The sequence below is a fragment of the Danio rerio genome, chromosome 14, assembly GCF_049306965.1.
Source record: "Danio rerio strain Tuebingen ecotype United States chromosome 14, GRCz12tu, whole genome shotgun sequence".
Classification (NCBI taxonomy): domain Eukaryota; kingdom Metazoa; phylum Chordata; class Actinopteri; order Cypriniformes; family Danionidae; genus Danio; species Danio rerio.
In genome coordinates, this window is record NC_133189.1 from 9,589,406 (window position 1) to 9,612,364 (window position 22,959).

At 36.0% G+C, this 22,959-nt stretch overlaps 1 protein-coding gene across 2 annotated transcripts; it reads right to left on the reverse strand.

The window, feature by feature from the left end:
- Window positions 1-181: 181 nt before the first annotated feature.
- On the reverse strand, window positions 182-22,944 carry sybl1 (synaptobrevin-like 1). 2 transcript variants are annotated; one of them, XM_005157135.6, is made up of 8 exons: window positions 22,757-22,944; window positions 17,179-17,349; window positions 16,835-16,892; window positions 16,624-16,761; window positions 11,332-11,422; window positions 11,178-11,245; window positions 7,792-7,884; window positions 182-3,900 (listed from the first exon to the last, which is right to left on the reverse strand). In XM_005157135.6, the coding sequence occupies exons 2-8, from the start codon at window positions 17,322-17,324 to the stop codon at window positions 3,832-3,834; spliced, it is 663 nt and encodes a 220-aa protein (XP_005157192.1). In that variant the 5' UTR covers window positions 17,325-17,349; window positions 22,757-22,944; the 3' UTR covers window positions 182-3,831.
- Between the last annotated feature and the right edge of the window lie 15 nt (window positions 22,945-22,959).

Here is a 22,959-nt window from a genome sequence, read left to right on the forward strand (position 1 = left end):
CGTTGGCCCACAGGTCGTAGTTTGGGCATCTCTGGTCTAATTCCTCAGAAAGAATGAGGTGTGTGATGAAACAATTTTCAGAAATTTGCTTTGAAGAAGTATGAACTATATAAGTGCTACACAAATAAAATAAAAACAATACTCATCTAAAATCTAGGAAGTACTTAATCCACAAAAAACATATGGGCATTGTTGTTTATTTAAGCTGTACACATCATTACAAAATGTACATTCCGGGTGTCGTTTGTATATACCAACATGTAGGAAGAGAAATGTATGGTGTGTATAATTATTCTGACACAGCACTTAAATTTTAAATACATCAATCCATATATATTCACACTGCTCCACCATATTCTATTCAATACTTGCATGTATCTGTATATAATTATCCTTCTAAATATGTTTGATTACCTTTCTATGTTATGCGATTACTGCATCACTTGTTTGCTTTTGCTGCAACTCATTTGAAGCTCATTTTAGAGACAAAAGGTTTGCTGAAGAATCAAGAAAATATCAGCGCAAAATTACAACAATGATCTTAAAATCTGCTTTATTTTCTTGACGCTTAATATACTTGAATCTTTATTTGATTCTGGGATAAACGTGTAAACAGGTTATGAGGTTCACCCACAACAAACGCTACTCAGCACAATCAGTCAGTCAATCAACCAATCACAAGCCATCGTTTAGTAAAGTCTGTAGAATATAAACTTGGTATAAGAGCAAGGGACCATCGCGTTCCCTTCAGTATAACTATAATAAGAAAGATTAACATATAAACAGTGTATACCCAATCCGAACTAAAAGAAACATCAGTGGTCATTATTATTAGAAATCAGGAATCAGCTACAGTCAAGAAGTGATTCTTTTACTATAAAGCAAATAGTAGCGCTGGCTCAAATGCAACATGTTGACTTTATTTAAAAAAACAACAACAACTTGAGTTTATTTAGTAAACCCATTGCAATTTGGAAGAGATATGTTGACTTATTTCTTATAATTATGCACAGTTCATTTACTTGATCATTTTAGGGTAATTGCTTCACTCACTTTATTAAGTAACGTCAACTAATCGCTTGAAAAGCAACTGGTCTACTCACTTTTTAAAGTAAAGTCAACTAATCGCTTTTTACAGTCTTTGATCTCCTGCTTTATTACATCAACAGCGCTGATATCAATTGGCTTAAATGATTTAGCCGAAAACCAATAGTAATTTACTCTTCATTTACTGGCCCTCATGTCATTTCAGTCAAACGTTACTTTCTTACGTGAAACACAGAGATGTTTAGCAGATTTACACTGCTGTTTAACATGCTGTAGAACATAACGCTGATTAAACTGGTGTATCATGAAGGTAGTCCCTTACGCACACACACACAAACCCACTTGTTTATATGACCACCTGTATGTGACACTATTTTCCCTCTTCATATGCGCCAGACAACTTCTCATAAGCACCCCATTATCTTGAAAAATATTGTGCAATATGAGTGTGCTCAGCCAAAGACTATAGGCATGCCACTCTGATCTTTTTGAATGGGGAAAAGTGTAACTGTCAATATCGCGATTAAAGCCCCGCCTTCTTGTACAGGAGCCAATCAGTGGCTGGTATATGGCGGATAAAGCCTGCCTTCTAGTACAAGAGCCAATCAGGGATTGTTATAGAATGACAACTCTCCGGGGGAGGAGCTCAGACCAGACGTGAGTTTCTGCAGATTTTGTGTGATACACACATTTAGAAATCAAACTAAAGAGACAGTTGTTGTTTAATTTTATTGGTTATTCATAATATGAAATGTAATTATAAGCTTGGAGAATGATGTTTTCCCATTCAAATAAAATGGCCTTCTATTCATATTGCCTGAGAGCATTTCAAAGATGGCCATCGAGTGAAAAAGGGACTTTAGCCCAGCACAGGTGAGTGGGTTTGACAAACCACCTGTCGAAGACACAATCTCTCCTCCAAGTATACTCGGAGGTAAAGAAATCAAAACTAACGTGCCATAGCATTAAAATACTGCAGTCCTGATGATTTGACGAGCTTTTATCCTCACTTGTAAGTCACTTTGGATAAAATAATAAATATCATTTATAAATGTACAGTGCTCAGCAGAATTGAGTACACGCTATTTTGAAAATTAATATTTTTTATCCATTTCTTAGTAAATAGGCTATGTATTTTGCTGCATTTATTTTAGTCACCAAACATATTTAGAAATTGACAAATAAGACAATTAAATTTAAGCTAAAAAATAAAAATTACAAACTACAAAATTTGAACTAAATTTTTTTGCTTCTCTTTTGTATTTAATATTTTTCTTAAACATATACATTTTAGTGTACTAGTTTTTGGATTGTAACCGTAAGTTATTTAGTTACATAAGCTCCAGATTTGGCTGCAGTACGGATTAATCTAATGTATATGCACAAATATAATATTGTATAGCTTCCTGTAAAAATATGAATTTAAAAGAGAGATTGTAAGAGGTTAACTTATATATGCTGAGCACTGTACATGTTTACCAAGTTAACAGATTTAAAATGAACACTGCCTCTTAAATAGGCTCATTTTACAAGTCGAACAATTGAGTTTAACCATATTTAAATCCATTCAGCTGGTCTCTGTGTCTGACAGGAGCTAGTGGTGGGCAGAGCGAGGCTTCATAAAATACTAAAACAGTTGAAGCAAATGTGTCGAAGATTCTAAATGTTTCGAAACTCGTCTCTACAGTGACATCTAGTGGTCATAAAAAGTTGAGCAAATTGAGGTATTAAACCCCTGTAGAGTTGTCTAAATGTCCTGTTTTGGTCATAACAAAGTAACATTATTAAAGTACATAGTCATAATTTCAGAATATTAGTTGGTATTCAGACTCAGTACTTCTGAAATGGCCAATGCTTTGAATCGCTGTAGTCGCGTGATCTAGTGTTTCGAAACACTTTAGTCAGGTGACCTGGGTGTTTCGGATCAGAATTCAGTGCCGTTTCAAAACACTCCACATCAGTTTCATGCCAGCCTTTCCTAGCAGGAGAACGCTTAGCTTAGCACAAATCATTGAATCGTATTCGACCTTTAGCTTCTAGCTAAAACATTGTAAACAATTGTTTTAATAATTTTTTCTATTTAAAGCAACTTGTCATTTTCCATTGGTCTTAGAACGAAACGTAACTACAGAGGAGAAAAATTATCATAACTCCATAACTTTACATTTTAGAGCATGATGCTAATGGTCTAATCGGATTCAATGATCTATCCTAAGCTAAGCTAAATGTGCTCCGACCAGACAGAAATCACCTGAATGAATTCAAACAAGGTAAAGCTTGACTATTTAACTCTAGGGCACTTAAAATAAGCCTAAGCGTCCCTTTAATTCACACTTGAATAATAAACCTCAAAACTTTCGAAAACTATTCCTCGTTTTCAAGCATGAGAGTTATTCGGACAGCTTTTATGATACATTTATGGCACTTTTAAAACTGTAATCTTCAAACAAATCGTCTTCTAGTGCGGTAAAATAAGCAGCATGAAGATCTCGTGTTTTGCAGGGAAACGACTGACGACAGAACATTTATTTATTGGTGAATTACTTCTTTAAATTCTCCATCTAGTTGATCTGCATCACAACACCGTGAAAAGAACCCAAAGAATCAAATACGAGTAACATCAACATGACGAGGAGGATGATGATGATGATGATGATACGTTGACGGGAACATAACAGGAAACACTGCTGTCGTCCTGTGTTTGTAAGTCTCTGTAGTCAATGAGGGCGAGGTGAGTTGGCCAGAACTAGTGGTCTTGCATACTAAGGGAGCATCGAGGGTTTTCTACTGCTTCCGACAGTTTGGCCAGCTGAGTCCTCCACAGGCGCCCGACACAATAAAATACAACACCACCTGAGATAACAAGACAAAACCCGGAATTATTATTAGTTGTTCACCAATCTGAAAGTCTCAGGGGATTGGAACGACATGAGGGAGAGTAATTAATACCAGAATTAAAATTTTTGGGTGAGCTAATCCTTTAAGGTGTCACACTCAGTTCCCTGAGGGCCTCAGCTCTGCATATTTTAGGTTCAACCCTAATTAAAAACATCTAATCAAACTAATCGAGTCCCTCACATTTGCTTCAAACCTACAGGAAAGTGGGTTGGAACTAAACACTGCAGGGCTGTGGGAATATTATTTAGACATTAACACAAGCAATACAGTAATAATGAGCTTGGAGGACTGCATCCATACATCTCTGCAATGACTCAAATAACTTATTAATAAAGTCATCCGAAACGGCAAAGTAAGCGCTTTTCAGGACTCCCAGAGTTCATCAAGATTCTTTGGATTCATCTTCAATGCCGCCTCCATCTTAACCCAGACATGCTCAATAATGTTCATGTCTGGTGACTGGGCTGGCCAATCCTGGAGCACCTTGACCTTCTTTCCTTTCAGGAGCTTTGATGTGGAGGCTGAAGTATGAGAAGGAGCGCTATCCTGCTGAACAGTTTGCCCTCTCCTGTGGTTTGTAATCTAATGGGCAGCACAAATGTCTTGATACCGCAGGCTGTTGATGCTGCCATCCACTCTGCAGATCTCTTGCACGCCCCAATACTGAATGCTCCAAACCATGTTTTTTCCTTCACCAAACTTGACTGATTACTCTGAGAATCTTGGGTCCATGTGGGTTCCAATAGGTCTTTAGCAGTATTTGTGGTAATTAGGATGCAGTTCAACATGATTCATCTGAAACGTCTACCTTCTGTCACTTTTCCAAATGATCAACTAGAAGTCAAGTTATTATTTGTTGCTCTTACAACTGGGATCGATGACAAGACTTTTGTCAGGTAGTGAAATGTGTTACGGGTGTGTTGAAAAAATGAGCGCCACCGGAATCGAGTCTGCTTAGGACCTCAAGGAATCATCTGTGCTGAATGCTATGTGGATAATAAGAGCTGCATTAGCTAGGAGGCTAATGGTAGATGTATGATTATGCTAGCACATAGACTAACTGGACTAACTAAACAGTATGCTCAATTTTATAACCCATGCCTTTAATTATACACAAGTATATGACAAGGTCAATATATAGCTTGTAATTGTCATCATAATGGTGAGATGATCATCATTACACTTTTCACATTATATAAATTAAGATTTCACAGAATTAATAGTTGTAATACTGCACTTTATGATTAGGCATAACAAACTATGCCTAATTCAACTCTAGTGAAACAATAGGATCCCTCAGGATCACTCACTACATCATTCAATAAAGAGAAAATGTTTAAAATTTGTCTCTGCACATTTCATTGCCCAAAGTAGCATTTAGTCACCAATGAGGGATGTTTGTTTAAATATGTCTAATAATCATCAATAACATTTACAAATATTTGAGAAATTACAGTCGGTTTCTTTGTGTTCCTTCTTTACTTGAATTGTTTACGTTGCTTTGTTTTTTGTTCTCGCTCTATGATGAAAAAACAGAGCAAACCCTTTAGCCGATGTCCGATTCTAGATGCTGTATTGGGCCGACTCGGTCTGACGTTAACCAAACGAGAGGCAAATTGTAAAACACACCAAACCAACTAGCCGGGCAGATGCTAGACGATGAAAACCAAAGTGCTGAAACACACCAAGCTGAGGTCAAACAACTAGTCCAAACAAAGATAACATTGTTATCGCCTCGAGTGTTTGGTCTAGATGGGCTAACCTAACGAGAGGCGACCTGTGGAACACACCAAACCAACTTTCCAGACAGATGCTGGACGATGAAAACCCAAGTGCCAGAACACACCAAACTGAGGCCAAACAACTAGCACTAACGAAAGGCAACAGTGTTATCGCCTCGTGTGTTTGGTCAAGTTCACGACTGGACCAAAAAGCTGCACATGAACACACCAAACAGACGAAAGCAAGCTAAAACCAGAATCGTGATCTGCTCTAGTCTGTTTTCTCGTTCCACAAAGGGAAACCAAACTTCCGATGCACACAGACAAAGTGTAAACAAAGCAGAATTTAGTCCCATTATTACAATAATTGTCCCACACCACAGAGGGATTGGCTCGTGCAAATGTCTGATAATCTAATCATCCATATCGTTTACAAATATTTGAGAAACTACAGTCGGTTTGTTTGTGTTCCTTATTTACTTGAATTGTTTACGTTGCTTTATTTTTTGTTCTTGCTCTATGATGAAAAATTAAAGCAAACCCTTCAGCCGATGTCCGATTCTAGATGCTGAATTGGGCCGACTCGATCCGACGTTAACCTGACGAGAGGTGACTAGCCAGATGATGAAAACCTAAGAGCTGGAACACACCAAGCTGAGGCCAAACAACTAGCACTAACAAAAGACAACAGTGTTATCGCCTCGAATGTTTGGTCTAGATGGGCTAACCTATTGAGAGGCAACCTGTGGAACACATCAAACCAACTAGCTGGACAGATGCTGGACGATGAAAACCTAAATGCCAGAAAACACCAAACTGAGGCCAAACAAATAGCACTAACAAAAATGGTGTTATCGCCCTGCGTGTTTGGTCTAGGTCATGGCTGGACCAAAAAGCTGCACGTGAACACACCAAACAGACAAAAGCAAACTGAAACCAGAGCTGTTTTTTCGTTACGCAAAGGGAAACCAAACTTCCGATTCAAACAGACAAAGCATAAACAAAGCATAATTTAGTACGGTTATCAAGGTAATTGTCCCTCACCATTGAGGGATCAGCTTGCGCAAATGTCTGATAATCTAATCATTCATATTGTTTACAAACCTGATTCTAGATGCTGAATTGGGCCGACTCGATCCGACGTTAACCTAACGAGAGGTGAGTTATGGAACACAGCAAAAACCAACTAGCCGGACAGATGCTGGACGATAAAAACCTAAGGGCTGAAACACACCAAGCCGAGGTCAAACAACTAGGACTAACAAAAAACAATAGTGTTATCGCCTTGAGTGTTTGGTCTAGATGACTAACCTAACGAGAAGCAACCTGTGAAACATACCAAACCAACTAGCCAGACAGATGCTTGATGATGAAAACCCAAGTGCCAGAACACACCAAACTGAGGCCAAACAACTAGCATTAACGAAAGGCAACAGTGTTATTGCCTCGCATGTTTGGTAAAGTTCACGACTGGACCAAAAAAGCTGCACATGAACACACCAAACAGACAAAAGCAAACTGAAACTGCGCTAGTCTGTTTTCTCGTACCACAAAGGTAAACCAAACTTCCGATGCACACAGACAAAGTGTTAACAAAGCAGAATTTAGTCCCATTATCACAGTAATTGTCCCTCACCACAGAAGGATTGGCTCGTGCTAATATGTCTGATAATCTAATCATCCATATTGTTTATGGTTGGCCTCTTTGTGATCCATCTTGGCCTAAATTATTTACTTGCTACGTCGCTTCACTGACACACTCTTGCTCTGATTTGTTGCTGAAAAGCCAGTCAGAGCGATCTCTTCAGCCGATGATCTGATGCTAATTCTACACGCTCAATTGGGCCAAATAGCTTCATCGTTGAGAAGAAATATGTGGAACACACCAAACCAACTAGCCTGACCAATGGACCGACAAAGCCCAGAGACTGATCGTCAGCTTGGTGTGTTGATAATGGCCCACACTCACAAGGTTGATTGCATCACAAGGAACATGGTAGCTTAACCACCGTCCTATATCTTGGACAGGACTATCTGTCAGGTCTAGCAAATGCTACACTCAATTACAGAGGAAAAACTAATTCACTGAGATGTTAGCAGGCTTGTCCATGACTCAAGAACTTACCAGCACGACTATGACGACGATGACTGTTAACTTTAAGTTCTTCATACACATGGCGTGGGCCAGGTTACGACTCGTTGTTTTAAAGGTGACCGACTGCAAATAAAAAAAGAAATATTCATTAAGATACAACAGATTTTGTGTCTTTGTTTACTGCCACATCAGCAACTTACGGCAAGATCAAATATGTAGTAATCAGCAATTGAGATGAATCAAAAACATTGTTTAATAGTTTTAGGAAAACTTTGATGAAAGTTTTTGATCCACTTCAAATGTTGACAATACCATAGATCTTAAATCTAAATTTCGCTATCTACAATCCATAATAACTCCTGTACAGCAGTCCCCCCACATTCTGACACTCGAATACCCTGTCAGAAGAGTCTAGTGGCTACAGCATAATTGAGTAGACCCCGTTTTGAAAATGAATATTTTCATCCATTTCTCAGTGAATATAGGCAATGTATTTTGGTTTTAACACGTGAAGTTTTACAAACTAATTTCGAGAGGAACACGTTATATGATTGACTGCAGCTGGCCACCCATCTACATTCATTAGTTAGCCCATTAGATCTATCCTAACTAGTTTTTAAAAAACCGACCACAACGTGTCTGTGTTAATCATGTTATGTCTGACTGCTCTGTTTTAAATATAGGGGTACCTCAGGGATGTGTATTATCACCCATTTTATTTTCCATATATATTAATGAACTGCAGTGCAATATTGATGACAATCTCACACTCATAAAATATGCTGATGATCTGGCATTGGTTTCCTGTCAGGAAGAAATAAATAGCTCCTTATATTTTAGATATATTAATAGTATTATAGATTGGTTTGGCAAAAGTTCATTACACCTAAATATTGGGAAAACAAGAGAGTTATGTCTGGGGAGTCAAACAAGAAGAGTAGATACTGGACTCTTTAAACCAGTCACCATAAACGGACAAATAGTAGAGCAGGTTTCAAATTTTAAGTATTTAGGCACAATTATTGACAATAAACTAAATTTTAATAGTAATGTAGAGGCGGTTTATAAGAAAGCAAGTCAGCGCCTCTATCTCCTCCGCAAATTGAGAAGTTTTAATGCTAGTACACAGACTTTAAATTTGGCATATAGATCACTGATAGAGAGTGTTCTCACATATAATATTGTTTCATGGTTTGGTAACACAACACTTAAACAGAAGAAGAAATTAGCGCAAATTATCAATCAGGCAAATAAGATAACTGGTCACAAACAGCATTCATTGCAGATTTTATTTGACTCCTTTATGGAAAAAAGAGCAGTTGTGATTTTTAAAGATAATACACATCCCCTTCACTCAGCATTTGAATTGCTACCATCAGGACGCAGGTTTAGATTTCCTAAAGCACGAAGAAATGCTTATAAAAAGTCATTTATCCCAATGGCAGTTGTTGTTCTAAATCGGATCAATGTTTGTAGTGAATGAGGTGGTTGCCAAGAATGATTTGCAGTATTGTGCATGGGGCTAATTTGGTTTTTAAACTTTTAATCTATGTTGTTGTCTTGATGAGTGTTGTTATTGTGTCGTTGTTATATGTTTGTAATTGTAGTCCTAAATCCAGTGTTGAAGACAAATTTCTTTTCTGTGTCAAGCAGAACGGACAATAAAGTTTAAACTAAACTAAACTAAACTAACTCACTATAAGTATAATTTACTCCCTTATCTTCGTTTTCCGAAGAAACCCCCCATCCACCCCTTTCTCCTCCTTTCCTCCTTTACTATAGTGGAGCTCTCGAGAACCACCTGATCTCGTACTCCCCTCACATGCTCTATGGACCTGGTGGGAGCCCTGGGCTCAACTATCTCCGAGCTCAGGGTTGTCTCCCGGGACAGCACGCCAAACCTGCTAACAGTTGTCAAACAATATCTAAGTGTGAACTCTTGAAAACAGATTTATTAAATAAATATATTTATTAAAATAATAATTTAGTTACTAAACACATTTCAAAATTGAAAGATAATACAATAAAATTTAAGCAAAAAAAAAATACAACCTACAACATTTAAACTACAGTTTTCCTTTTTTTTTTTTTTTTGCTTCACTTGACTTCAAAAGAAGGTAATGATTCGCACTTAATTGCTTCGTACTGTTTTTATTTTTACTTTTTCTTACATTTTACGGGTGATAACAGACAGACAGTCTGAGTGATGAGTGATGTTTCTTACAATTACAGAATGCCAAAAAATATTGTTTTAGACATAGTGACCTAAACATGTAAATCTCACATTGACTGCAATGCACTGGAAAGTGCTTTCTTTGGCCAAGTTTATAGTTTAGTAACATTGCAATTTTCGATAACAATTTAGAAAGATAGTCTATTAGTTAACGTATTTGCTAACAGTGTCGTGTCCACTCTAAATAACTTTTGACTTGCAGAATATTTTGAAGTGTATGCTAATACTTGACATTTTTCCATATGCTTCTCTCTCTAATGAGCACTGCAGAATCACAGATTAACCCAGTCATGTGAAAAGCCTTCAATACGTAAAATGTAAGAAAAAGTAAAAATAAAAATAGTACGAAGCAATTGAGTGCGAATCATTACCTTCTATCGAATAAAAGCAACAATAAGATTAACGCACCAAACCAAAGAAGTAACCTAAAAAAAAAACGCAAACGCGCAGGACCAACTTCAGTAACTCTGTTCACTTGATTTTTCCTCTTTTTTTAAAAAAAATTGTAATTTAAAAAAATTTAATTTAAATTTAAAAAATAAAATTTAATTTAATTTAAATTTTTCTATAACATATACATCTGGGAGTACTAGTTTTTGGACCATTATTGTAAGTTATTTTGTTAGATAACCTCCAGATTTGGCTTCAGTACTGACTAATCTAATGTATATGCACAAATATAATATTGTATAGCTTTCCATTGAAATATAAATTTAAAAGAGAGATTAGTAAGGGGTCTACTTATATATGCTGAGTACTGTATATATGCGGTTAACCGGTACTTGCTTCATCACTGCAGGTGCAAAAAATCCGCTACCGTAACAGCCCTAATGTAAATACCTGATATTCTGACTTTCAAATGTGTGTAGTTTCTTCATTTGAACAGCAATAATTAGTAATAACGATCAAACTATTTGATCTAGGGCAGGGGTGCTCAATCCTGTTCCTGGAGATCGACCTTCCTGCAGATTTCAGTTGCTACCCATGTCAAACACACCTGCCTGTAATCATCAAGTGGTGTTCAGGTGCTAATTAATTGGTTCAGGTGTGTTTGATATGGGTAGCAACAGAAATCTGCAGGAAGGTAGATCTCCAGGAACAGGATTGAGCACCCCTGATCTAGGGTGATGGGCGAAAAATACAAAGAATATTTTTTTAAAAAGAAAACAGAACCAAAACTTACAGAATCCATCAAGTTCTCAGTTTTATCGATGAGCAGCTCAAGCCTCTCTCCTCTCTGAGCTACGAGGTCTGCAGGAACACAATTGCAGCACACATTCGCTCAAAAAGTGAGCAATGACATTTATACAGAACGATATAAAGCGAATGGGTCTTACCAATGTTCCGCACCATAATGCCTTTCAAGTCATCTACTTGCATCTGTGTTTCTGTCAGTCGGTCTGAGCCTTTGGGATCTGAGTGATGTTTCTAACAATTACAGAAATGAAAGTCCATGTCAATGCCAAAAAATATTGTTTTAGGCATAGTGACCTAAACATGTAAATCTCACATTGACTGCAATGCACTGGAAAGTGCTCTCTTTGGCCAAATTGATAGTTTTTCAAAGTTTATAGTTTAGTAACATTGCAATTTTCGATAACAATTTAGACTGATGGTCCATTAGTTAACGTATTTGCTAACAGTGTCGTGTCCACTCTAAATAACTGTTGACTTGCAGAATATTTTGAAGTGTATGCTAAATAAATACTTGACATTTTTCCATATGCTTCTCTCTCTAATGAGCACTGCAGAATCACAGATTAACCCAGTCATGTGGAAAGCCTTCAATACGCTCTAAGCTAAAGCTCAGCATATCATAATCCTCAACTACATGACCTATATCAGCACCCTTTCAGTTTCAGTTAGAGTAATGGATATTTAGAAAGTTGCGAATGTAAATGGTAGGGATTTGCAATCAATCACAACAATGAGAGTCACTTTTTGGAAATGCTAATTTTAGTGGTGGTTCGGAAATATTTTTGAAGGAAATTCTTCACAACATTGGTAAACATCTGATGTAACACACACAAACAATAAAAGAGAAGAAAAAAAGCAGTTGTGTTTACATGTGAAAATTAGGGAGGCACGATATCTTGGCGACCATATTGATATCGGCTGATGAATACTATTTTAAAGTCATCGTTATCAGGCCGATAAAGTTAGACTGATATATTGAAGCTGATACATTATGTATTATTTTTCAATTAAAAAAAAAAAAAAATTTATTTAAATATTGGCTCTTCTGTAGTTGCAAGACGAACTAAGACTGACAGAAAACAAAAGATGCTATTTTATAGGCTGATATAGCTAGGAATGATTTTTTATTTGCACTGTTTAGCCCACATGTATGCTTGCTGCCTGACACTTTTGAATTATTCTACTCGTAATGATTTTGGTTAATGTTTAAGGACTTGACTTGGTTGCTTTATTTATACATTTTTTGTTCAAGCAGTAGATCTTATTTGCAGACCATTTTGAAGGATGTAAACAAAAACAACGGTCCCAACATATTTTACTGTCTTACATTTTGAATTTCCAAAGCTTCTGAGAATACAAAAAGAGCCACATATTGATAAGTAATGTTATGATAGCTGTTTTAACATTTAGTTATGATTGCATTGCCTCATGTTACAGCTATGAAATAGTTTGATGACAAGCAGGAAATGTTCACGGGCCAATGACAGGACTACATTGAAATGGTCCATATAAAAGAAAATTGGCCAAAGAAAATAGCTAATTCAGAGATCAGTTCAAACTTTTCTGAATTTATATACAAATAAAATTCATGTTCACTTTATGTGTTTGCCAATTGTTTTTGCAATCACGCATATATTGGCATATACAGTTAGAATCACAATTATTTGCCCTCCTATGAATTTTTTATTTTAATGTTTTTAAATATTTGCCAAAAATGATTAACAGAGCAAAAAAATGTTTACAGTATCATTTATTTATTCATTTTCTTTTCGGCTTAGTCCCTTTATTAATCTGGGGTCGCGACAGCGGAATGAACCAGCAACTTATCCAGTATTTGTTTTACGCAGCGGATGCCCTTCCAGCTGCAACACATCACTGGGAAACCCATACAAAGTCATTCACACTCATACACTACGGACAATTTTTAGTGTACCCAATTCACCTGTCCTGCATGTCTTTGGACATGTGGAGGAAACCGAAACACCCGGAGGGAACCCACGCGAACACGGGGAGAATATGCAAACTCCACACAGAAACGCCAACTGATCCAGCCGAGGCTCGAACCAGCGACCTTCTTGCTGCAAGGTGACAGCACTACTCACTGCGCCACCGTGTCGCCTATATGTTCACAGTTTTTCCTATAATATTTTTTCTTTTGGAGAAAGTATGTTTTTTTTATTTCGACAAAAGTAAAAGCCATTTAAAGATCAATATTAGGGCTGCACAATATATACTTTCAGCATTGATATCACAATGTGCGCATCTGCAGTAGTCACACTGTAGGATATGCAATGTCGATACTTAATCATACTTGACCAGGAGGCACAAAGCAAGTGATTTGTAGAGTCACTGCTAAGTTTAACCATAACCCATAAAGGTTATCATTTGCATGTGGTTCTTAGGCCTGTGGCTGAGCATTTCAAGAGAGTTTAATAAATTTGGGCAAAAAAAATGACGATGTTTAATTGTGTTTAAATATTTATACAATTTATGCAACAACAAAAAATTTTCGAACTTGAAATTTTTGTCTTGCTTCTAGTTCAAAAATCTACAGCTCAAGGTAAAAGTAAGATAATTTTCCTTACCCCAATGGAAGATAATTTTGTTTGTTTTAAAGAAAAACGTTCTTCTTAAGGTGAAAACAAAAACAATGTTTTTACTTGATCTAAAAATTGTGATTTTCCACTCGAAATGAGACAAAGCAAAGTAAGAAAAAGAAGAAAAGTTTTGAATTTCTGCACCTGAATATTGCATGTTAAAACTCCCCAGAAAACTGTCAAATAGAGCCATTATAAGTATCTTGTGAAACTAAGGGTGTCACGATTTCGATTTTAATCGAAAATCGATCGAAATTTATGCTCGATTTCGATTATCAAATAAAAAAATAGAATCGTCGATGCTGCCACGCCCCCATGTCACGTCAGCTTGGCTTGCCAAGCGGGAAAAAACACGCTTGTTGAAGTGCTTGTTAAACTGTGCAGACGCAGGAGACCCGTCGACAGAGCTTAAACCTTCAGGGCTCGACAATAAGGACTGCCCGATAGCCCGGAGCCAGCGTGCGAGACGCTCGGGTCAGTGTACAGTGCTGCCTTGATGCCTGACAGATTGAGCCAGAGCTGCGTGCTGCGACTGTCTGTAAATTGTGTGCAAATACAATCTTACGGCACTTTCACACATAGACGTTTGTTTCGGAATCTGTCTCGTTTCCCCCGTTAGTTTGTTTGGCATATATCCAGCAGTTGCGCTCGCATCCACGCCAAGTCAATCAGTCCGAGATCGCCTGAATGAGACGGTCGCTGCCCTACTGATCGGATCGATTGTAGAGAGAAAACAAAACAATGCAACAAACTAACGACCCAGGCTATATTACAGTGTATTATGATCGTGTAATAGCCATATATACGGCTATATGAAGAGTGAATGATGAGCAGGGCGAGATGTCATTCTTGCCGGTAAATGCGAAAGTGAAAGCATGCTGAAATATTACCGAGAGCTGTTTATCCAGCCTGATCTCGGTTTATCCGTCAGGAAAATTGACCGAAATTACTATCTGTTAATAATTCCATATTTTAATCGTATAAAATGTTGTATTAGGGCTGTTGTTTTGTTCATTTCCGCACTGACAGCTCGAAAGAAAGATTTACATTGATCTGATGCAGTCTTGGTTCATCTGCTATGTCTCTCTATAATTTAAGCCTATAATGCAGAATTCTAGCCAACGTTTCTTTAATAGATTGATTAGTTCAATAGATCGATTTTTACAAAACCTGAAAATTGAAATGAGGCTCTGTATATATGAGGAAGTCTGACCTCTGCTTTATATTTGGTGACGATGTCTGTGGGTTGTTAAAATTAAAGTGCACATTTTTGCTTCTAAAATATTCTATACACAACTGCTCTAAAGTTTGGGGTCAGTATGATTAAATATGTTAAACTAAGCTTCTGCTCACCAAGGCTGCAATTATTTCATCATAAATACAAATTGTGAAATGTTGCACTATAAAATAACTGTTCAAAAGTAGTTTATCATTTAATTTATTCATTTATTCCATTGATTTTAAAGATGAAATTTCAGCTATATTACTCCAGTCACATGATCCTTCAGAAATCCCTAATATTAATTATTATTATATTTATTAATGGCAATAGTAACAAAAGCAATAATGTCTGGAGTAATAATTTTATTTGAAACTACATACAATAACAAAGCAGTTATTTAAAATTTTGATAAATATTTAACAATTTAACATTTTTTACATTTAATAAATGTAGCCTTGATGAACTGAATAAGTTTTCTTAAAAACATTTAAAAAATTACTGTAAATATATATACAGTGGAAGTCAGAGTTATTAGCCCCCTTTGTTGTTTTTTTATTTTTAAAATATTTCCTAAATGATGTTTAACAGAGCAAGGAAATGTTGATAGTATGTCTGATAATATTTTTTTCTCTGAACAAAGTCTTTTTTGTTTTATTTTGGCTAGAATAAAAGCAGTTCTTAATTTTTTATGAACCATTTTAAGGTCAAATTTATTAGCCCCTTAAGCTAATTGTTTTTCAGACTGTCTCCAGAACAAACCATCAATATACAATAACTTGCCTAATTACCCTAGCCTGCCTGGTTAACCTAATTAACCTAGTTAAGACTGCTTCAATCTTTTACTTTCACACTAGTACTTAGTCATTTTAGCGAAAACTTCAGATACTGTTGGCTGGTTCCTGTTGGTTGTGCGTCTTTTTTACCGACGCCATTATAACGACAGAGATCACTGCCTATTCACAAGAAAAAAGTGATTGACAGGTGGTAATTATGAGTGTAACGTGCCTTTATTCATTTACTGTATGATTTGTTTATGGGTAAAACAAAGACCATACAGGTCAGGTAGTTTAAACGGTAGACTACAAATAATTAATTTGTTTTAAATTAATTAATTATTCATAATTGAAAATCGAATCGAATCGTGACTTAAGAATCGAAAATGTAATCGAATCGAGAATTTGAAGAATCGTGACACCCCTATGTGAAACTGTATCATGAAGTATCATCATCTTGTGAAACATAAAATAATGCAATATCAAACATTTCCAATATTGTGCAGCCCAGTCAACATTATTAGTCCTTTTAAGCTATATTTTTTTAGACTGTCTACAGAATAGTTATACAATAACTATCTCTAAGTACCCTAACTCTCCTAGTTAACCTGATTAACCTAATCAAGCCTTTAAATGTCACTTTAAGCTTAATAGTATCTTCAAAACTATTTGGTAAAATATTATTTACTGTCATCATGGCAAGGATAAAAATATCTTAAAAAGTATATCGGCCTCCGATTCTAAAGAGTCATCGATTATCTGTATCGGTCAATAATTCCATATAGGTGCACCCCTATTGAAAGTGTACAAAACACATACAAAGATGGCAGACGCACGTACCATTTGTGCAGCCAGTGTGCTGGAAAACTCACTGTTCATGGCGTAGGGCAGTGCGGTCTGTGCTCGAGAGCCATATGTGGTCTGAAATCTCTTTTTTACCTCATTGAGGAAGCCAAACGCACGGGACCGCTCAAACTCCTGAAAGAGAGACAAACGGTTAAGTGTGTGAATGGAGCTGGAGAGAAGCTGAGATCATGTGACGGATACTCACATCATCAGTGATGCACAGATAGACAATCCGCTCATGGCAGATGTAGTGGAAAAGATAGCTGAGAGAAAACACAATAGAAACACTTTAAATCAGCACAAAGAATCGCTGGTAAAGTATTCACAGCACATTAGAAGTGTTTCCCAACCCTGTTCCTGGAGACACAATAACAGTACATATTTTGGATGTCCCCCTTATCTGACCTATTCATTTCAGGTTTTCTCTCCTAACGTTCTGATGAGTTGATTGAGGTGTGTTTGATTAGGAAGAGGTTAGAAATGTGTACTGTTGGTGTGCCTTTAGGAACAGAGTTGGGAAACACTGCATTAGCAAAATGTCAGTTGTACCTGCCGTGAGAATATGTGAGCTTGTTGTTTTCAGATGGGATTTTGGCCAGGATCTGTTCAGTCACTTCCAGAAAGTTGCCAGAGAAACACGCATGCTTAGCTAGAACGGTTGATCCTCGAGCCACCACGGCAAACAGGATAGCCATCACCACTGATAAACCTTATCGAACACTGGAAGATTTAAAAACACCCTCATGTCAAAGTAAATTAAAACATACATCATTGACCTTATTTGGACTGATTCAGCTTTGGTTTGGTTACATTTTGATTGCAGTTAGTTTATTTGGTTTGGTTACATTTTGTTTCTTCGTGCTATTGAGAGTTTGGCTTTGAAAAAATGTTTTAGGTAATGTTATTAAATCAAATTTTATTAAATTGGTATGAAAAAAAGTATTGTTCAGGAACTTGTATCAAATTCAACCAGTATAGGTATTGCAATGACAAGATATATACAGTTGAAGACCAAGTTATTCAGTAAAATTTTAATTCTATTAAATATTTCCCAAGTGATGTTAATAGGAGAGAAGATGGTTTCAAGAGTTCACACTTCGATATTGCTTGACGCTATTAGCAGGTTTGGCATGCTGTCCCGGTAGATAAATGAGATAATTGAGCCCAGGGATCCCGTCTGGTCAATGATCATGTAAGGGTGTAAAAGATCAGGTAGCTCTTAAGAGCTCCACCTGGTTAAGGAGAAAAGTGGGAGATGGGGTGGATGAGGGGGATTCTTCAAAAAACGAAGATAAGGGAGTGAGGCTAGACAGGATATTTATAGTGAGTTTGGAATAATCCGATTGGTTTACTAATGATTACAGATGAGAGTCAGCCATGATCAATAATATCACATGCTCCTCTTGAAATTAGTTTGTGAAACTTCACTTAAATAATGGTGTAACTAATATATCTACTTTTAATATAACTATTTGCTTTTGTCTTTGACAAAAAGGCAGTCCTTATTAGCTGTTTTGCAATATAATTGTACACAACAAATCGTTTCAGCATCAGTATGGCAATGTGCACATTCACAATAGTCAAATCGCAAGATACGCAATGGTGAGTCTGAATTATAGTTGACCAAGTCCTACAGAAATGTATTTAATTACTGTATTTATATAGAATTTATTTTTAAAAAATGGATTAGTCCAAATATCTACATTTCAAAGTGAAAACAAGATTATTTTGCTTACCCCACAGGCAGATAACTTAGCTTGTTTAAAGTAAAAATGTAATATTCTGAAGGTGAAAACAAAACAACTTGCTCTTACATTTTTTTAAATATTTGAACTAAACGAGACAAAGCAAAGTAAGAAAAGCCTTTTTTCATTGTAATTATTCAATTTCTGAACCCGAATACAGTTAGTTTCCCTAGAAAACCATCACATATAGAGCTATTTAAACTATCTTTAACAATGTTTGTACATTTAAAAAACTATACACAATCTAGCCAAATTAAAATGATTAAGACTTACAATAAATACAGAATCAAAATTTCACAGGAGAGCTAATTATTTTCAACTATATGTAAATGTTGTTGCAAAATGGTAAGCCATTTGGTTTTTCATTTTAAATTTGTAACCAGGTACATCAAACATGACAGAAAACAAAACTTTCAAAAATGCTACTCTTTTCAGATACTGTAATTTTTTTTTATAAATACTCTTTAAAAACATATAGATATTTTGAAGAAAGCTGAAAATTGTACAGACATTGTGAGCCCCTCGTTAAATTATTTACAATATTCCCAATTCTTAAAATGTGTAATTAATTATTAATTTGGGCACATTACCAGCATTATTGTTTTTATTATAATTTTTATTATTATTATTATCATCTGCCATTGTAACCTATAATCAATTATGATGAACAAAATCAAGTCCTGCCATACATCTTTTTTTTTCTCTCAATTCAGAAGCCGTTATCTTTTGGCTATATATCACAATAAGGAAGGAAATACTATCGTAACTTCTGTTTCAGTTATTACTTAAAAAGGCATTTTTTCATTCACAGAAAAAACAGCACAACAATATTATAGTTTTTAAAATAGTATTTATATTAACATTTAAAGGTTGTAGCCAGTGTCTAAGCATTAAAAAGCTAATCACACCAAATGCACATCAATCATTGGACGGAAATGGGGGAAACACATTTGAGGAAACAGTTTGCTGAACCATAGTCTAGAATTCAGTCATGATTCTAGGAAACAGCAAACCAGCTTGTGATCAAATCACTTGACTCTGATCCCGTCTCCTTTTTCTGCATGCTGACTAAACAACTGAACATAAATCATTTACATAATACATTTTTAGCAAACTAAATAATAGAAATTCTGTACGTTTTTATTTCTGTATTTTACTACTTTTAATCAACCTTATGCAAAAAATGTGTTATTCATGTAAACAAAAAACTTAGTCCTGCTTGCTGGGAGCTGCTTTCAGTTCAAACCTAAAAATGCAAGTTCACTTTATTCAATAATGTGTTTTGTATTGATTAATCATTCATTTACACAATTTATTCTATTTTAAGTTACTAGTTCATTAATACAGCAACGTTATATAATTAAGGTAAAGTTGGTTTAATATTCACACATTCTGACTTTCTCCTTAATAATAACATTTCAGAAAAGTAAGCAAATTCTAAATGCCAATCACTACTGAAGTACAACATTGTTCAGTCAAATAAAGTGCTAATGTTGTCTTCAAGTCATAATCACATGTGATTTCAGACTGAATATTCAAAGTACACTGCAAATTTTAGATAGTAGATTTAACTACCTTAGAGTTAAAATTAACACTCCCTCAGAGTTTATATAGGAACCACTATAAGTGTTAAAAATAACACTTTTGAAAGTGTTAACATTATCAACACCAAGAGAGTGTTGATTAGCAAACTCTTATTGTGTAAAATATCTGTTAAACTTCCGAAAAAATACCAGCAGCTGTGGTTGCCAGAATCTTTCTGTGAAAAATATGGAAGTTTTATAGAACTGTATAAATGTACGAAATATAACCATGAACTAATACAGTGTTTAGTTTACAAAATCATAGCTTAGTGCACAAAAATGTAAAGTCTTTAAATGCAATAATGTGTTCACGTGTGATTGCAACTAGCAAACAGATTTTGACTGCATTAGTAACTACACAGTCACCTTTAAACAAAAGAAGATGCAGCATAACATTAAATACTCTTTAGTTCATCTTGGACTTGAACACAGACGCTACTAACCTCCACAATGGTGACACAAAAACCGTTTTGCTGTTTTTTTTCTTCCTTTTTTGATTTTACGGAAAAATACCAGCCGCTGTGGTTGCCAGTAATCTGCTGTTTTCAACATTTTACATTCATGAATTCAGTTTACAAAATATTTCTGTTAAAAACACATTCCACAGTCTGTATTTTTCATCGAACACCATGGTTAAACAATACAGGGTCATGTCAGAAGTTGTCAATGAACAAATGGGCGAATATAAAACCGACTTTACCTTTTATCCACTGTTTACCAGGCATGCGTTCATACACTGTAAAGTTGCTATTAAATTTGCACATTCGTTTACTGACAACTAGTGACATGCTCCCTATATTGTTTAACATGGTAATAGAATGGAGTATTCAGTGTGAAATTGCACGTATGAATTTAAATCAAAATTAGCATTTCACCATTTAGAATTTGCACAAAATACTTTTCTAAAATTATATTATTAAGGAGAAAGTCTGAATGTGGGGATATAAAACCAACTTTACCTCAACCGTATACAGAATCTTCTGAACATACAGAAGATATAAAAAACTGCCTTCTTTCATCTCCGCAATATTGCACGGATCAGACCATTTCTCTGATGCAGAGAGGCTTATCCATGCCTTCATCACATCACGTCTTGATTTTTGTACTTTGTACTGACTTTTTGGGGGTTTACCTGCAAGTTCTCTCAGAAGACTACAATATATACAAAATTCCGCTGCACGGGTTCTAACACACACATCATCACGCCACCACATTATTCCTGTGCTACAACAATTACACTGGCTTCCTGTAAAATCACGGTTTGATTTTAACTTTTAAAGCAGTGCATGGGTTAGCACCCAGTTACATCTGCAACCTGTTGACCCTCGCCACCGGAGCCTGCAGTCTTCGTTCTGCAGACTTACATTGCATCAGCCACGGTGTAAACTCAAGACCATGGGTGGGAGGGCTTTTTACCGTATACAGAATCTTCTGAACATACAGAAGATATAAAAAACTGCCTTCTTTCATCTCCGCAATATTGCACGGATCAGACCATTTCTCTGATGCAGAGAGGCTTATCCATGCCTTCATCACATCACGTCTTGATTTTTGTACTTTGTACTGACTTTTTGGGGGTTTACCTGCAAGTTCTCTCAGAAGACTACAATATATACAAAATTCCGCTGCACGGGTTCTAACACACACATCATCACGCCACCACATTATTCCTGTGCTACAACAATTACACTGGCTTCCTGTAAAATCACGGTTTGATTTTAACTTTTAAAGCAGTGCATGGGTTAGCACCCAGTTACATCTGCAACCTGTTGACCCTCGCCACCGGAGCCTGCAGTCTTCGTTCTGCAGACTTACATTGCATCAGCCACGGTGTAAACTCAAGACCATGGGTGGGAGGGCTTTTTCACACAGTGCACCTAAGCTTTGGAATGTACTCTCCATCAGCATTAGAAATGCTGCCTCTGGACTGTTTTAAGAAACTTCTTAAGACTCACCTTTTTAGCATAGCTTTTAACTTAGGATGATCATTTTGTTTAACTTTTTATTTCTATTTTATGCTTCATATTTTTATTGTTTTATTGTATCTTTTATTGTTGTGCTGTTTTGTTTGCCTTGTGTATTAGTGTTTTGCCTGTAGCGCTTTAAGTATAAAGCGCATTACAAATCAAATGTATTATTTTATATATTATTCTATATTATGCAACAGGCAACTATCAATGTTTTGATATTAATATATGGATTTGTGAGCTTTTAGTTTATCTGACTTACTGTATACATGCATATCAGACACAGTTAATAACATGACTTGCGTAAATTACAAGCAACACGATTTCACAAAAGTTAATAACTGAAATAACGTACAGTAAAAGCTATAATAGATGTGAAGTTGGTTTTATAATTATATTCGGATATTCAGACATTCTCCTTAAATGTCATTAAAGTATTTGCAAATTCTAAATAGGAAAATCATAAAAGCAGCCAGTGACTAGCAAAGTACAACATTGTCCACAATCAATTAGATAATGTTAAATGTTGTTTTGAAGACATACTTGCAAGCTAATTTCGATCGAATATTCAACGTAACATGGTAAACAATATACAGACTGCTAAATGAACGAATGTGCGAATATAAAACCAACTTTACCTCTATAAAGCTATACAATAATCGCACTAGTTGTAGTTATTATTGACTAGTCTATAGGACATCAAAACGACGAAAAATAATAAAATAACAGTGTCTACGTGACATTAGTCTGATGATAAAATACTGTTGATGAAATCAGATGAAGTCGATGATATGATCTGTTGATCGATCATCATCCGCTATATGTACGTTACCTGAGATTCTGACGGACAAACAGCCGCTCGTGCTCCTCTCTTTGACGTCTTTAACCCACAGTGGCATAAACAGCACTTTCATTGCCTTACAAACATGTCTGAAATGCTAGGATTGATCAAAATAGCGCCGGTGTGTGTAAATCCAGAAATCAACAAACGTCACTGTCTTCCGCGTTTCGTCATTCACTGGCGACCACGAAGAG